Here is an 18,958-nt window from a genome sequence, read left to right as displayed (position 1 = left end):
TTCTCTCTCTCTCTCTCTCTCTCTCTCTCTCTCTCTCTCTCTGAAGCACGCTGCAGCTAAGAGGACTTGGAACGTCAGTCAGTAGCAGATAGAGGGATGCCTGCCTCTCTCAGAAGATTATCCTCAGGTTTATTGGTTCAGATTACCAATCACAATGATGCAAAGGAGAAGAAACACAATGGAGAACCCTTTATTCTATTCATCTCACAAACCACATCACGGATGGATTCAAGTCTCAGGTAGGACAGTCCCATAAGAGGGGTGGAGAGTCAGTGCTTACAGTGAGAACAAGGGGACAAAATCTGCAATATTTTAGCTTAAGCTTTTTGCTTACTTTCTCTAATGCAACAAGATCTGATCACTTATTTGCCTTTTTTTGCCCTGAAATACCTTTTTAATTAAAAAAAATGTAAATCAGAAAATCTACACTGAAACAGGCAAGCTAGATTAGTGTGTATATCATGAGAAACCTCCTCATGCAAATAAAACTGCTGTTTTCTACATTAGAGAAATGAGCTTGGAACTCTGTGCCATGGCAACACACAGTCATTTACTGTATTTTAAGCAGACGTGTTAATTGAGGCATGGCTCTACATGATACTTGTTGATGCCCTTTTTTGCGGATCTTCAGTTAAAATCAGTGTAGAACACAGTTCAAAGAATTCTGAGGATTTGTCTCAGAGGAATTTATGAGATAATCCGGAGAAAACAGCTGCCCAGTAAGTCCTTGAAGGAAAGTAACTTGCTAGTAGGTCTGTTTAATACTGATCCAATTCAAAATACTTCCACTTCAGAACAAGCCTGCTGGGTGGTAGAGTTGTTGTTTGATACGTTTTTTCACTGTATCTAGTGATTCTAGTACAGCGAGTATAAAGATGTTGAGTGCTCATAACCTATTCCTTTTTTCTCCATTTAAAGATAGTATGTTCTTCCTCTTTCAGATCAATGTCATTTATAGTTGGTGGGTATTTCCCCTCCAGACAGACGCTCTGACACACTGCTGTGTCATCTGATGTAAATGATCACAATGACAAAAAAAGTATAAGGAACAAGTCACATGATTACATAGTAACAGTGGCACATTATTTACTCATGTTTGCTTAAAAAAAAGTTTCCAGAAAGTTTATGCTTTATTAATTAGCAAAGCATATTTAATGCACTGCTGGCTGCATCTATAGGTTTGATACCACGCGTCGCAAATACTCATTTATGGGAAATGATACACCACAGTTCTGTCTTAATGTTGGACGTATATGATTGTAGTGAATAACTGGTAGATGCCTTCATGTTTTAACACAGGCACACCTGTTTGAGGGGCCATTCACATAAAATGTATTTAAAATTTATTTAAAAGAAAAACACTCCTATTTTGTTATGGGTCAGTTTGACCCACATTTGATATTTAAACTGGTTACGCTAATTATGTTCTTGAAATTTGACTTGACTTTCTCATTTAGAGTAATGCATGCAAAGTTTTGATGACACAGAAGTGTTTTGGAAAGGCTGTACAAATTGTGGTGCCTACGATGGTATTAGAGGTTAAATGGACATGAGGTTAAATAAATTTACCCTTGACACACAGGGAGGAACTTAAAAAATAAAAAATAAAATACATAATAGGAGTTCAACATTTCTCATATTTTATATTGTTTTGGAAAATAGGATACCCATATTTTCAACATAAAGAGCTTTAATAAAGTGAGATGCAGGGCAGTGGAATGAATAATATGGATAATAATCAGTAATATCGATTGCTTTACATTATAATGTTGTAATGCTTTTAAAACTGTTTAAATGATATTTACTGGATTCAGCCTTTAGCATTATATTTTACATTTATTTTAACATTGGACATAACAGTCTAGTTCTTTGTGAATATGGTTGGTTGACAGTGTTATTTAGTTGAATTCCATGCTCTTTCTTTTATCTTGTTCTGGATGCATCACAACTATTCAGGCTTCAAATCATTAGTACTCCTTCATTACCTAGTCCTGCTCCCCTAGATCCCATTGGTTTTTTCTAACAGCAGGATATAAAAGGAAGCATAAGAGTTTGCCGTGCCAGGATGTGTTTTATTAGTGGAAGCTGTGTTTTTCTTGTTCATGCTCTATCTAGAGGGTGTCTGATCATGCTTTTGTTGTTATGTGTGTGTGCTTGTGCATGCGTTCTGCAGTGCTTTCTCAGTTACTGTTTAAGAGCCTGGGGACTCAGTCACACACGGACTCTCTTTAATACCCTGCTAATTGATTTGTCCTCTGGAAAATGTCAGTGGGTGTGAATGAAGCTCTCATGCTCCCCTCAGGCTCCTTCAGGTTCTTTCCTAAAGCTGCCTTCCCTTCTCTTTAAACTAAATGACCCATTGTAAATATCCTATCGTTCCGTTCTTCGCTCAGGTGAACATGCTCATGAATTCCACTTCTGGTTAAATGTCACTACAGACAGGGGTTGTAATTCCAAAGCAGACATCCTCTCTTTTTGTAACAGGAGGAGATGTGTGTACTTCAGTATTACAATGGGCTCGTATTGTAAACTCAATTTAAACCTGAGCACAGATGAGGGATTATTCTCTATGTAGAAAAACTAGGTAGTATTCTGGGGCCGTTTACGAAAACATCCCATCTCAGTGCTTCCCACAGGTTTGAAATATACTTGCGGTGGTAGCCGGGTGGAAAATCCTCCTATTACCCACGGCCAAAAATGGTCTACTATATGTGACAAATAACAAATAATGTGTGATTTTTAACAGTATTTGTATTTATTGAAATTCATTTTAATTACATAGGCTACTATTATATTTAATTACATACTCATATTATGCATTATTATGCATTGTAAATTATGCAAAATTACAGCATTTAAATGGTAGAATCCTCCTTGCTTTTCCATATAGTGTCTCTATCAGTGAATGGGACACAGATTTTACTGATAATAGTAAAATCTATATATTGAATAATATGTGTCAAATATTGTTCTTTGACTTTTCTTCCTGTGGGGAAGCATCCCAGCCAGAAACTACAATAGTTTACTATGAATTAAATGGAAATTAAATTAAATACAATTTATTGTGTAACCAAAATACCAATAACGCCCAGAGAAAAAAACAAAAACAAGCCCGAAAAACACAGGGACTCTTATTTTGAAATGTCTACACTATTGTGGCCTGATCCTTCAGATGAGAGATAAAATATGCATTCTTACAACCGTCTAATACATATTATATAAAGGTCATAAAGTAGACATTGTCATAATTCATCAACTAGTACATAAACAATCGCTTGCCATAAATGTGCGCTATTCATTGATTGAGAATCATTTTGAAGCAGTTTGAAGCGCTGTTGCGCGAGTCTGTTTAACGCGCAACAGCTCTCAAGGGCACCTCAGTCGTGGTATTGAAGGTGGGAGAGAGCGCTGTACACACAGAATGTACAGCGCTCTCTCCCACCTTCAATCCCTGCCGGTACAAGACTCGGACCCGCAACCTTTGGGTTACGAGTCCGACTCTCTAACCATTAGGCCACGACTTTGAAGTTTAATAATCAATAGGCTGTATCGCGATTTGTTTTTCCATCCTCAAATATAAGACGTCTTAAAATAATAATTAAGATGTTTGTTTTACCATTTCATGTATTGAAGACTTTTTTTTAATGAAATAAAATGTAAGAAAACTCACCCTGAGGGATTTTGCTTTATTCGCACACTTGCTCGTAAATACATTTTTCAGTTCGCACACATCTATTTTTAGTCACAAATGCGACTGAAGCGGCCGCACTGTCGAGCCCTGTCTTTGGCCCTGTCCACACGAACGCGGTTATTTTTAAAACCACAGCTTTTTCTATGCGGTTTGGCCATTTGTCCACACGCAAACGCAGCACCAGGTCACTGACACCGAACATTTTTGAAAACGCCTGCCAGGGTGAAGATTTTCAAAAACTCCGGTTGCAGTGTTATCGTGTAGACAGCGAAACCGGAGTTTTTGGCTTGTGACGTCGGAGCCTGCGCTGTTATCTCCGCCTACTGGAAACTTTTTCAGGCTTCGGATTGACCAACATGGCTTCACGGTTGAGATTATATCACCACCTGTTGGTTTGGCATGCTCTTGACAGTGCTTCATAGCATGCGTTTGCGTTTTCATGTAGACAGAGATTTTTTTTAAAACGGAAGAAGGAAAAACTCAGTTTTTTAAAATACCCGTGTACGTGTGGACATGGCCTTTGTCTCTGCAGCGCACGAGGGAATGTCAGTGAGAACTGTGTGTTCTCGCACACACAGAACGAGCAGATACAAAACATGTAGGGCAAGGGGAGATATTCCACTAGTTAATCGATCGCGGATGTTTTCATTATTTCGGTTGGATAAAAAAAAGTATGAGGATAAAAATAATAAAAGCAAAAGTGTTTCTCCAAATATACTTGGGCCGCCGTTAATATACCTTGGGAAACACTGCATCTTAAAGTAAATTGATAGTTCACCCAAAAGTGAAAATTCTGTCATCATTTACTCACCTTCATCTTGTTTCTTTTGTAGAACACAAAACATTATGTTTTGAACGGCTTCAAAACATCTTCTTTTGTGTTCCACAAAAGATTTTGGAAAGTTCTTGAGCAGTCATGTAAATTGGAGATGTTCCTCATGCAGTCGGTCAGGCTTTACTGACCACTTGCTGCAAATATGTATATTGAATTACAGTAAGTATTAGAAATTAGCTGTGTACTTTGTGAACCGAGTGGCATATAATCATATTTGTAACTTTCACTTCAGTCATTTGGAAGATGACATAGATGATTAAATGTAGGGTCATCAATCAGATGTGTAGCAATTGAGATATTAGACACACATGGGTGATTATTACTCCACTTGTTTACCAGAGCCTTGTTGTTCAAGGACGTTATGTGTGTGTGTGTGTGTGTGTGCGTGTGTGTGTGTTTGCATGCTTCAGTGTGCATGTATCTGAAGTATCATTGATCCATAATTCATAATCGCGCTGTTGAATTAGTGTCATGGTAAAATGTGTGTGTGTGCACACTCTTAACTGCATGATAAATAAACGTTCATTCTATCAGGCACCTATTCTCAGCATATGCATGCAGAAATTTACTGTTTTGACACCCCTACAGCAAACACTACAATTCCTTTCCTCATTGAGCTGTCAGGATGTGAAATAAAGCTTTATGTAAGCGCATACACCAGGGGGCGGTTCTAGGGTGAGTATATATATCCGGGGCATAGCCCAGAGACATCCATGTATGTGTCAAAATACATGGGATACACTTTTATATATATATATATATATATACGTATATATTTACATTGAGTAAGTGGCTTACTCAAGTATAAGCCTAATTAAACATGCAGGGTTTTATACACTTTTTAAAATTTATTTCTAGCACTTGTACATTACACTGCACTTACAAATTGCATAAATAATATAATAAGATTAATGTCTTAAATATAAAAACGGCTATACAGAAATAAAAATGCTAGAAATAAAATAGATGTTCAAAAACGCAAATTCATTCAGTAAGGAAACACCGCTGTGTGTTGCTGCAGAGACACTCAACAGGGTTTTGTTTTGAACCATTTTCTTTAGTGAAATAGAGAAAAAAAGACAATATTGTCTCTACAATTAAAAGTCTGCCACAGACCATGCTGACCAAACCGTTCATTTGATCGCTCTAAATGTGCGTGTCCTAGGAAGACAGGACAGCATATCATTATATGATTAAATATCTATATTTGTTGCTTCACAGTGACAGTGTTGAGTAACAAATAACCTAAATTCAAAAATAACAAAATCGGTATTAAAGCGATAAGTTATACACTAAGTTACAGACACCTGAAGCAGCTGCTGTAACTTTTTATCGCTGGTTGGCCAGTTTACATGTCAATCAGAAGTACGAGCCTCAGTGGGCGGGTCTTGTCGGGAGTGAACTGTTGGATGTGCAGAAAGCAAATCTGCGGTACTAATGAAAAATCAGAGAATGAAAAAATGCGCATGAAAAATCAGTGATGATTCGTAAAGGGCATAGTAAAAACATTCGGGGCTTGACTGAAAACATTTGGGGCTTCAGCCCCCTTAGCCCACCCCTAGCGCTGCCCCTGGCATACACCTTAATGATTGTGCACTTTCAGCACAGATACTGCAGTGACTACACCTGCAATCCATAACAGCTGCAACTGGCAGGTTATTTGATTGTTATATTGTACATGCATTGTGACTTCATTCATGTATGTTGATTTTGAATGATGGTTATTAACAGTGATACAATATAGCATATCAAGTACTATATAAGGAAAATCTACAGTACATGAATCATGAAAAGTGTTATTGCAAACTTGATAGCACACCCAACAAAGGGCCAGTTTTACTAACCGCTTGAGCTAGCGCAAACCGTCTTTTGGTGTTAAAATTGTACTGTCAGGTTTTACTAAAGACTACTAAGAGACGAATTAGCGCTGAAAAGATTTACTAAGTGACGAATTAGCGCTGAAAAGGCATGGACACAGTTATTTTTTACGCCTGACCTTATTGAAAATACATTTGTAGGAGTTTCCCTTTCAGATGCAAAAGTTATTGGAGGAGAGTATTCAAATGAATCACGCAACATGTTTTACTAACATTTGCGCTCGTCAAATTACTGGCATTTGCACTCGTCAAATTACTGGCATTTGCGCCATTATTTAACGCCCAATAAAGCATGTCTTAAACTATTTTGCGCTTGAAATGGCTGCAATTGTTGTTAATAGGAGGAGGCACTGCAGAGAACAGAATTCAAGGGAGAGGATTTTTACCACATGTATTCATTTATTTTGAATGCCAGAGAAACACATTGTCCGAACATATCGTTTGCCAAGTCATGTTATTTTTAATTTGCTTCAGGAAATAAAAGGCGACTTTGAACGAGTCACGCAATACCAGGTCTATCAAAACTTCTTGCAACCCTTCATTTTTTTTTTGCATCCGGTTCTTTTCAATGTACTGTGTGGCGTCTTTATTTCTTTATTCTTAATTTGCGACTACGCTAATTTGCGCTGCGCGATATGTAATATTGCGTTGGTCGATATGTAAATGAGATGTTGCTTCTGTGTTCTTTAATTTGCGCATTGTTAGTAAATCGCCCGCAGAAATTTCCCCTCCCATCGGCTAGGGCTGTGCGATATTGAAGAAAAATGTGATATGCAATACCTTGTTAAAAAATGCGATATGCGATACGATGTTGCTTAAAGTGTGTAAAATCAATTTAAATTATATTTTAAAATATTTTAAAAAGAAAATTATATAACCAATTTGTTTCACATTCTTTCTTGGAAAATAAAGAATCACTACAACTTCTGAAAGTGACCAGCAGTGTTTTAGCATTACTTAAAAAGTAATGTCACAAATCAGAAAATGTGAACAAGATGTGAACATACAAAAAAAAATTTAATGACACTAATTTTATATCCTTGTAACTTTGCTTTCCACACACTTTAAGTACTTCTTCATATACCACAGCAAAAACTATAGTCTGAGAAAGTTCAAACATGATTAAAGGCAAGTGAACAGTCAGTAAAAAAAAAAGAAAGAAAAAGAAAAAAAAAGAAATACACAATTTACAAGCATAGATAAAATAAACAGTAGTATTCAGGTACAGAAATTTAATAATTAAGTGTAAAATAACACTGCATAGTGTTCACTGTATGAATTAAATTTAGATTAATCTTTGTTAAAGCCGTTTTGTTGTTTGCTTAACATTAGTGACATATTCAGTTCGGCTTATGCACGCGCTTCAGGTGTGAGTCAGACAGTAAGACGAGACGGCAAAGAGTTGTTTTCTGCAACTTATTGCACTTAACTCTTTTTAGCGTCAAGCAATTCTCTGCTATATGCGTCGAACTAAAACTTTGACCTTTTGCAATGTTTTGATTTAAGTAGCCTATTATTAAAATAATAATGATATCGCATGCCGTTGCGATATGCATATTGCGATATTTCGATATATCGTGCAGCCCTACCATCGGCACAGTTTTGGAATTACGCTCTCACGCTAATTTGCCCTGTATAGTAAATCTGGCCCAAAATGTCCAAACCAATGATGGTGATTAAAGGATGACAGAAGTGTTTGGGTTGAACTATCTCATTAATTGTGTAAAAATATCACTTTTGTTCTTTGTGAATTTGTAGATTTTAATCAAAATTATGTCTGGTGATTATATGCCGGACTTCTCCAGCAATTTTAGTCCACTTAACCCTGCCCCTCCACAGTTAATTTTTGAGTGCAACACCCACATCTCAAAATCCAATCAACAACCAATGGATATAACCAAGTTCCCATGATGCTTTTTAATTCTTCTTCAATAATTCGTTACATTAGGATGTACGTCACAACATGGAAGAAGGAGGATGCGTTGCTACTTCTATCTTAATGCGACTTTAATAAATATGGCCATATGCTGCGCAAGCAAATTAGTACACTTCACTCTGTCCTGATGTAGGAAAGAGTAAATTATGATAATCATTTTATTTTTGGTTGAACTGTTCTTCTTTTATCAACCATCATGCTGTTTTCACTTTGAGCATGCTCTTGCATAACCTGGCTTCAGAGCTAATCCTCTACTTACATTTTTAAGCCACCAAATCTTTGAAACCTCTCCAAATCTCTGACAGCATTTGTGTTCATGTACATTTATATTTACATTAACGCATTTGGCAGACGCTTTTATCCAAAGCGACATACATCAAGGCAGTAGAACCCATGACTATATTCTGTTACTCATGTCATCATTTGTCATTTTAACTATAGTAAAGTGAGATGTGTCTCTCTCCGACACTTACCAAATTTGAGCACAGATGTCAGTGGAAGAGTAATATCCCTTCTGCTTTGATCCTCACATATAACCTATGGTGATGGGGAGCTACACACATTCTCTCTTTCTCAACTCGTAGAGCTGTCAGATAAGTCTTGATCAATATAGAGTGCCACGTTTGTCACACACTCTGCAAAGACAAAGTAAAGGCAAGCAAACTTGTGCTCACTCATACATGGCCTGTCAGAGCTGTTGTATATCTTAGTTATCATGGTCACACCAAATGGACAGCGACTTAATTTAAATCTTGGATAATCAAATCAAGCAAGAGAGTGAGGAATGAGTTAGAGGGCTGCAAAGAAAGAAATAGAAGAGTGAGATGCCATAAAAGTCACAAGGAATCGATCATGTCATGTTGTCACTGCACTGTGAAATGAGTGGGGCAGGAGCGCACATCTCATCATCATCATGCATATTATTCACTTTTAGCAGAAATAAACCACCATCTTCTAATATACTGAAGTCAGATTTCATCAGAGCTGCTGCACAAATACTGACCATTGTTGTGTGTTCCTTGAATAATATAGCAGTTTGCTGTCAGAGTTGTGTAGCTTTAGGCAGCACATTTGTTTTCATTGTGACTCGATAAATAGAAAAGCTGTAGAGGTTCTTTGAAAAGAACAATTAATCGGTATTGACTGCCAAAGATAACAAATATAGTCCCCACCACACCTCTCATGTCACTTTTATTAGCTAGGACTATTGTGTAATCTTCTTGGCTCCAGTTCAAGTACTGTATATAACAGAACAAAAGCAATTCAGATGTAGTCTATGATTGCTATTTTATTTAGGCTTTCATTGTTTAATTAAGGTAAATGGCTTTCACTAAATTGTCAATGCAGTCTGGAAGAAAAACCACCATAATTTTAGAGCACAATACAGATAAACTGAAAACAAACATGAAAGAATCATTTTGGTGTTTCCTAGCATTTACTCCACCGGCCTCGCTCCATTCCCACGGCTCTCGGCCCCGCCCCGCTCGTCACACCTAGCTTTCATTTTTACCAAATAGGTGTGGGCTATGGACAATTTCACTGACATTTAAACTGAAATTGTGCAACTGACTGCTAGTATAAAATAAAATACCTCCAGAAATGCAATCAATTTGAAATAGTTGAAAAATTGGTCACATATATGCCATGTGCTTGCCTTAAAGGGGTCATATGATGCGATTTCATTTTTTCCTTTCTCTTTAGAGTGTTACAAGCTCTTGGTGCATAAAGAAGATCTGTAAAGTTGCAAAGACTAAAGTCTCAAATCCAAAGAGATATTCTTTATAAAAGTTAAGACTCGTCCACGCCCTCCTAAAACGCTCACGCTAGGCCGCTGTGTTTTTCGTTGTGAAAGCGAAACTACTTTGTTTGGTCTTCCAAAAGAGGACGATATCCGCTTCGTCATGCCTAGAGCTGATCTGTGCTGGTCGCTGAGGAAATACATCAACTTAGTGCTGTGGATCGCCAGCACATTTTATGGAGGACTGTTTACTGATCCTGGGAGAGTTACGTTAGACTAAAATGCCGGCAGTTCTGACTCACGTAAGTACGTTTTCTTTTATCATTTGCCACTGATGATTCAAACGCGAGTTTTGGGCAGTGTGGATTAACGTTAGCACTTGTTGTTTGTCATTTCTCTGATCACAAATGCAGACAGGGTTTTATGTTTACGCGGCGCAATGCAACGCAACGCGTAAAAAGACAGCATAAGTCATTATAATCAGTAATTATGTCCCCACTGGATGCAACAAATGCCTCGTTTGTAATGGGTTTTAATGTTTATGTCTCGTCGCTCCGGCCGGACACGGCATCAACAGTATGGTGAGGGGCGTAACATTTCCGTCTCACGCTTGAGGTATTCGGCCAATCACAACACACTGAATAGCTGGCCAATCACAGCACACCTCGCTTTTTCAGACCGATGAGCTTTGTAAAAATCGACGCGTTTCAAAAAGGCGGGGCATAGAGGAGAAACAATAATGTACAGTATGTGGAAAATAATGTGTTTTTTTTACTTTAAACCGCATAAACACATTTCATTACACCAAATACACAAAATAATGTTCTTTTTAGCAACATCATATGACCCCTTTAAGATTACGATCTTTGTACATTAGGCTGTTGTAAAAAACGTCAACCAATATAGGCATATTAATTAAAATCATATGAATCAATAGGCAGTGCAGGGCCAACTCAGTAGCCTATTATAAACAAAATTCCTGAAATAAGTTAGCCAACATATTGTAAGTCATCACATTTTGAATTGTTATTGTTGTTCATTACCTCCTGTACAGATGAGAGACTGCAAAATGCCACAACTTTAATAGGATATTGATACAGGAACTGTTAATGCTAAATTAACCAATAGGATCATTAAAGTCTTATGATTTTACAAAATTTGTCCTGAGCAAAATTATATAGAGGAAATGATTGTCAGGAGTGTTGATTTGAAAACGGGTATTTAGAATGAGGTAAATTTAGTGTGCAGATTTTTTTTCTTAATCTAGAGGCCTATTTTAACTGGAAAACAATACATAAGTACTGATTAATTATTATTATTATTTTTTTTTGCCATGCCAGTGCTGAACAAGGTGCAATGAAGAAAGATGGATGCCCAATAGAGGCACAGGATCTCATGTGTGCAATTTATTGTTGGCATTGAAGCTGTCTTGGCATTATGTTGTGATTTTAAGTGTGTAAAATGGCACATGTGACAATTTTGTTGTGTACAACAGAATGTTTAATCTTGGACTGAAGATGTGTGTTTGTGAGAGGCTGTGTATTTGTTAGTTCATTTCTGAAGTGTGAGCTTCAGTGCTGTGGTAGAGATGAGCACACACAGAGAAACGCGTCTGTGCAGCCATACTGATTGGCTAATGGAGGAGACCAATGGCGATTCTCTGGAGGCAGAGATTGTACAGCTTGCACAGATCTCAGGGACAGATGTAATATTGCACACTAGTACACACGCATATGAACACTTCCACGTCTCACAATCTCTAGGATGACCGTGATTCTCACATATTTACTCTGTTACTCCACTACCCTCACTCCATCTTTCAAAATGTGCTTGCTCTTTTATTTAATTTGTTTGCCTTGGATTCGGAGGCTCTTTTTGAAGCATTGAAAGGCTCACTCACACACACAGCAAACCACTAACACATTCAGATTTATGGAAGGTGTAGATGCATGTATAGAAAAACATCCTCCTACTCTGCTTTCTCTATAACATTAATCAACACTTGCTGCGTGCGGTCTGTGATCTGTAATTTGAAATGCATAACAAACGATGCACCTAATTTGTGTTGACCAGCTTGACTGCCTTTCTACAAAACAAAATGGAAAAGAGAGCGAGTAAAATGTGTAACAGTTAAATTGCCCAAGAGACAAAACTCTGCCTTAGTTGACTGCAAATAGTCTTCAGAAAACACAGCGCGCCAAACGCATGCTTGCTCTCATGCACATGGTAACGGCATGTTCTCACTCACACTCTTATGCTGCTCACGCACTGACGGACTAACTACAGAAACTGGCAATGAACAGGCAAGAGAGCACGTCCACCGATTTCTTCTCAGGTAAACGCCTCTGAGCGCTTTTTTTCCTCTCTCTGTATGCTTCTTTTTCTGTCTTTGCTGGCTCACCTTGTCTATATGGACTATCATTTGGTAGAACTGGCTAGTCTTTGCGGGTGTATTTTTGTGTGGGAGTTCAATGTTTATACAGTATTGATGCAAGACGCAGTTTTTTCACAGTGTTGTGGCTGCAAAATTTCAACAGGTGTGTGTGTTCTTGTCGCTATGCATTTAAATATATAATGCTGAGAGTATTTACTGTAAACAAAAAAAAGAACTGCTCACAGAAAAAACTGTCTACATATACTGTATGGTAAAACTGTAAATGGTTAACATTTCCAGAAGTCCCTGTGTGACACTTCACATTAGGTTATATTTCATTTAAATGGTTTTGTTTCTTCTTATTTTTGTTATCAGTAATGTGCATTAGGAATTTATGTTTTGTGTTACCTTTTTTATCTAGTTCATGTTTATATTGCATTATATTAGTGTCATGTTTTGTGTGTATGACCCTGTGCACTGTCTTGCAGCACATTTTATGGAGGACTGTTTCCTGATCCTGGCAGAGTAGACTACAAAGCCGGTGTTCTGTCGATTTGTGCAGCCATCTTTTTAAAGCGTTCTTTTTATCATGTAGAATTATTTATAGTAATACTCCAATCAGGAATTTTAGACATTTATTCAGGGCCTGAATTTCATTTTTGAAAATGGGGGAATTCTTCTCTTATAGGTGACTCTTGTGAGAGGGGATTTTTTTTTTATTTGAGGGGTGGAGGGGAGCATTTTTTAGACATTTTTCAAAAATATATATTTATCTCACCTAAATGTTCGATCATGCAGCACATTTTTATTTTTACACTCGTATGTAATTACTACATTTTCGTTTTCATATTTACCACAAACAATGCGCTGCTACTTTAATTCAGCAATTGCAGTGCAGCAAAAACAGACTCGGTGAGGAAACGATCTCTGCACTGCAGACTCACTGCTCCTGGAACCCACTGCCGCACCGCAACTGTGTGCAGTGTGAACACTTTAATCCGTTAACATGAGCGCAGAAAAAAATACGCACCGCACTGGAAACAAAGTAATGTGAACCTGGCATTATGAGTGTGCATGAGCGCACGGTCTCCAGGCCGATCAATCGGAGCACCCCTACATCACAGTATGGTAAGGGGCATAACATTTCAACGCACTGGATAGCTGGCCAATCAGAGCACACCTCGCTTTTCAGACCGATGAGCTTTGTAAAAATCGACGCGTTTCAGAAAGGCGGGGCATAGAGGAGAAACAATAATGTACAGTATGTGGAAAATAATGTTTTTTTTTAACCTTAAACCACATAAACACATTTCATTACACCAAATACACAAAATAATGTTCTTTTTAGCAACATCATATGACCCCTTTAATTATATATTATAATATATTACAATGTATATTTTACATGATATGAAAATCCGGTTATTATTTGTAAAATATGCAGGCATCAATATGCTGTCCCATTATAGATATAAAATTGTCACTGTAATTGTTACAGTGAATTTCTGGCAACCACAGCTGCTGTATTTTTACTGCAAATTTAACAGTGTTTACTAGTAATTAGTGTTATTTGCACTGAAATAGAATAAGCAAGGAGCATCAGGGTACCTCTACAGTGATTGTGATTGGATAGCAGAAAAACCTAAGACTTGGGAAAACAGGAAATGATACATATGCATGTGAAGCAGCTGAGTGTATACGTGTGTGTGTGTGTGTGTGTATGAAGGAATAAGAGACAGCAAGTTGATGTCTTCTCAAGGAAACATACATTATGAATATCAGTAATCAAGTAGTAATGGACGTAGAGCAATGTGAGTGTGTGCACATGAAATTTCGGCCCACACATTCTGTTGACAAATATCCCTGATCTTTGGAGCCTGAAATACAGTAGAGCAGAACACATGCAGACCTGAGCAGCTGGAGGAAAAGAGAGAGAGAAAACAGATCAGCTGCTGTATTACTCTCTGACCTACTTAGAAGAATTCATCATAGATTTCTTTCCGGGCTTTTGTTTAGTAATTGGTTACATACAATCATATAATAAAGCGATTAATATACGTCTCTCTTGTGCTCAAGGTTCACTTGGATGGTAGTAGAATGGAAAGCTTTTTTTATTAGCTTCTATGTAGTTTTTTTTTTTTGTGAGTGATCATGTAATGTTCTTCATAATTTTGATAAAAATCTAATGAAATTGCACATTTGTGTAAAGAACATTTCTAGTGATTGCCTTTGGTTTATTTCAAAGATGTTGACATTTTAGTGTTTAGAAACTATGGCAGGTAAAGTTTCGTCCCATATCTGATAAATCAGTGCTTTGCTTGTCTGTGTCTATAAATGGGGGTGACTTTTTAATTCAATATGGTGTGTGTGTATGTATGTATGTGAGAGTGTGTTTGTTTTTTTTTCTAAGAATTTCCTCTTTTCATGCAGTTACACATTATTTAGAGCTTAGGGTATTAGTTTTTCAATCGCCTGCACTGTGTTATCAGACTTGGATTTGTTATTAGATAAAGAAACATTTGCAGGCAAATGCAAACATGATTTGTCGATTATAGTGTCTTATATTCATTTCTGACCTCATGAGAGATCATATTTATTCGCATTGTCTGTACCATACAATCATAAACACTAATTCTTTATCTGCTTCACAGAATTCTCATTAAATCTCATACAATTTTCTGAATCTGTGTAATTCTTTAGCAGTGAAGAGTGAAGCCCTTTGTTCTGATTTGTTTTATTTGATTGGTTGTTTATTGAAAACTGAATAACACTTCAGACACATAATTGATATAATCTGCATTACACCAGGAGTTTATATTTATCTTAAATATTTATGTAAAAAGTCTCAACTGTCTTATTTCCCTGAAGCACAAGCATTTTTATGTTTGATTCTGAGTAAACCAAAAAATGTACAACTTGAAAGGCTTGTTTGATCTTACAGGTTTGTGTAATGCCCATTTACTTCTCTTTGTCCAAGTGCATCCTGCAGTACAGAAGATCTAGTGCTGTTCTCCTTGAATGCATTTTTCTACTGTTGCTAATTATCTTTTTTTTTTTCAGTAGCAAAATAGGTAAGATAACAGCTGTGCAGTGTTGAAGTGGTAGCGTGTGAGAGTTACTTTGGTGGATTTACTTCAGCAGGTTCTCGGCCACTAAAGATTTTGGTTTTCTTTGTTAAACATTATAAAAATTACATCCTAAAATTCAGTTTCTTTTTATAAAAAGAGCAAAAATATTTGTGAAATGTTTTTTTTGTTTGAATAGCACATGCATCGTCTTGTGGATGAAATTGCATGCTTGTTGAGCTTCTGTAAAAAGAGCACAAATTACTTTAGGCTACTGTCACAAATTTAAGCTTAGGTGCCCTATTAAACAGAGGAAGCTACCAGGATAGTCTGTTTTTTTCCACAGTACAGTTTTGTTTTAATTTAAAAGTGAATGATTTAACACTTTTTAATAAAATGAATGATGGTTCCAAATGATAACCACTGTAATATGGGTAAAATGGACAAATTTCTCGTTTTCATGTTTATAAAGGGGGGTTTTAAACCTTACTGATGGGCCACAGAGACACGTTTCAGCCAATGAGGACGAGAGACACTCCTCTGTGTCTCCATGTCACACTTGCAATAAATCTCTCTTTTTCTCCCTCTCTCTCTTGTGCCATTTGTATTTTGCTCCCTCTTGTGCCATTTGTATTTTGCTCCCTCTCTCCTCCCCTCCCTTGTGTGCATGTTATTGCGCTGATAAGGGCTTCGCTTTGGCAGTGGCATAAAGTAATCTCCTTTTTGATGTGACCACATCATGAATGGATTCAGCAGATTAAACGAAAAAGGCAATAATTCTAAAATTATTAACATCTTTTAACAGAAAATGCTATAAATGATTTGATAAAATCAAAGCAGTGGTCATTACGAAGTGCTTATTTAGAGAAGCAGAAAACTGCCTGCTAAGATTAAGAGACCAATTGCCCTTCCGATAATAGCATGAAGCCGTAAGCCATTAAATGACACTTTGAAGTAACTGAGAATAAAATCAGGCCCTAATTACTTGACAGGAGAAGGAAAGAACCAGCAGATCACATATAATTACCCACCTTGTGCACTGTGCTTAGTTTGATTTACAGGAGCTAAAATGCTTTTCTTATTTATCTGAAGACACAAGTTTTGCTGATCCCCCCCCAGAAACATTCACCCTGTTCCAAAACTTATAGAAACTGTCAATATGAAGGCCGTAGTATACAACATTAATACAACATTTTTTATTTATTTTTTTTTATCCAGGGTGTATTTGGATATATGCAGAAGAACAAATGGGGAGGTTTTCTTTTAGTTTATTTAAAGGAGTCATCGGATGCTAGATTCACTTTTATATGTTGTTTGAACATAAATGTGTGTTGGCAGTGTGTGCACACGTCTACCCTATAATGATAAAAATCCACCCAGTGGTTTTTATTTAATCCCTAAAAATAATATCCCCTTTTCCAAATCAGGCCATTCTCAGCTTCTTGTCTGTGTGACATCACACAGACGAAGGCCGCTCCCACGATAGTTGATTGACACGGCCGTCTTACCTTAGACCCGCCCTGAGTGAGCTGTAACAGTCCGATCGCCATTGTATCGATGCCGGAACAGGGACGTAGACAAGAATGTCTCCATAGAGGTGTTTTGTTGTTGGATGTAATAATGAACATAGCAGTCGTCATTTACTCCCAACATCAGAGCCGCTGAAGATGCAGTGGATTACTTTTGTTTGCGAAGGGAATGCACCTCCTGATCTACCTAAATGTGTCCATATGTTCGCGCGAATCATTTGTGATCCAGCTTCACCTACAAGTGAGTATAAGGGTTTTTTTATGAATCTTTGCAACCACCTTTCCTAATAACGTGCTAGTTAGCAAGTTTCACGGCTAAATGCAGCTAAAGTAAACAGTCTCTCAGAGCACGGCTCGTCACCCCACAGAAGAGAGGGGCGGGGTGAGCATTTTTCAGCAAGGATTTTTGAGCAAGGATTTCATTTTTCCTTGACAGGACAGTTAAGAGATATGATAGGAAGTGAGTGGGAGAGAGAGATGGGGGGTGGGAACGGGAATGGTCCACGAAGTGGGATTCAATCTCGGGACACCCGAAGAGCAACTGCGCCATATTGAGAAAATGCACCATTGAGAAATTTTAACCAAAGTATGGTATAGACTTTTCATTAAGACCCTAAAATCACATCAACTTGTGGAAAATGGGCATCCGATGACCCCTTTAAAGATAAAAATTAATTATATTTAACTGTTTTATTATACGTTTACCAAATGTGTTACATCAGTGGTTCCCAACACTGCATGTTTTTCATGTCTCCTTAATCAAACACACCTGATTCAGATCATCAGCTCATTAGTAGAGACTCCAAGACCTGAAATTGGTGTGTCAGAGAAAGGAGACATGCAAAATGTGCAGTGTTGGGGTGCCTCCAGGACCAGGGTTGGGAACCACTGTGTTACACTTTCATTTGTATTTTGTTTTGTTTTGCCAAGCACAGGCAAAATAAATTATTTTATTGTATTGATAGCCCTGATTTTATTGATTGCACTGATTTTGAAAGCATAAAATATAAATAAATTAATTAAATCTGTTTTAAAGGTGTATACATCTGATATAACTCTAATAGTGGGTAGAAAAACATACACTGTCACTTGAATACAAAGTAAATGATGTTTCAATATTTCATTGAATAATGTATTTGCTTGTCCCTATTCTGGCAATCCTAGAATGCACTGCATTGCTGTCTATCTAGAGCATTTCAGTACAGTCATTTGTAAGGTTCTAGTTCAGTTATTGTATACTTTGAACAGAAGAACAATGTGAAATAAGTTGTATCATTGTGTTAACAACATTTTTTGTAGCCTTTATAAAGTTATGTTAAAGTAGTTGTCAGTTGCTTTTGGCACTAAACATGGAAGTGAAATAATATTCTTGTTTCCAGATAGTGTTTTGTTTTTCTTGGTCCATAGGTATTTGTGCGTTGAGGAGAACAGATTGGCCACTTCAGAGCTACCGCTATCTTGGGAGAAAAGTCACTGCTTCTAGCACTTTGTGTTTAGCCATATGTTCATCTTTCTAAAGCAGTGCGTGGGTTTGTGTACATGATAGGCTTGTAATGGTTGCCTTATATGTTCAAATCTCTGAGCTGTGTGTGTGTCCCTTCGAGGAGGCTATTAAGGGTATTGCTCATTATCTAGCAGGCATTGATTGTGCAGTGTCCGGCATTCAGAATGCTTCTGCGCTGCTAATTGCATCTGCACAATCACATTGAATTGAAAGATAAGACTTCTCTCATCACAAGATTACAGGATTTAATTGTGCACAGAGTCTCACATACTCTTTCAGAAACATTATTGCTTATGGTTACAATAATGAAGATAGTAATGGAGTTGACTAAGATATGAGAGATGAAGCAAAATATAGATCTTTTTTACACAAGCACATTCACTCACTCACTCACTCACTCACACACACA

The 18,958-nt window shown here is 37.3% G+C and overlaps 1 protein-coding gene across 1 annotated transcript in view; it reads left to right on the top strand.

Annotated features, from left to right (window-relative positions):
* LOC107710749 (uncharacterized) overlaps positions 1–18,958 on the top strand; it is a 43,574-nt gene that overhangs the window by 1,051 nt on the left and 23,565 nt on the right. Inside the window, exon 2 of the mRNA XM_016515591.1 lies at positions 47–239. Coding sequence (XP_016371077.1) covers positions 155–239 — 85 coding nt within the window. The 5' untranslated portion in view covers positions 47–154. The remainder of the gene's footprint in view (positions 1–46; positions 240–18,958) is intronic.

The sequence above is a fragment of the Sinocyclocheilus rhinocerous genome, unplaced genomic scaffold (assembly GCF_001515625.1).
Source record: "Sinocyclocheilus rhinocerous isolate Xijiao unplaced genomic scaffold, SAMN03320098_v1.1 scaffold2071, whole genome shotgun sequence".
NCBI lineage: Eukaryota > Metazoa > Chordata > Actinopteri > Cypriniformes > Cyprinidae > Sinocyclocheilus > Sinocyclocheilus rhinocerous.
Note: the sequence above shows the minus strand (reverse complement) of the source record. Positions and strands in the feature narration are given on the sequence as shown.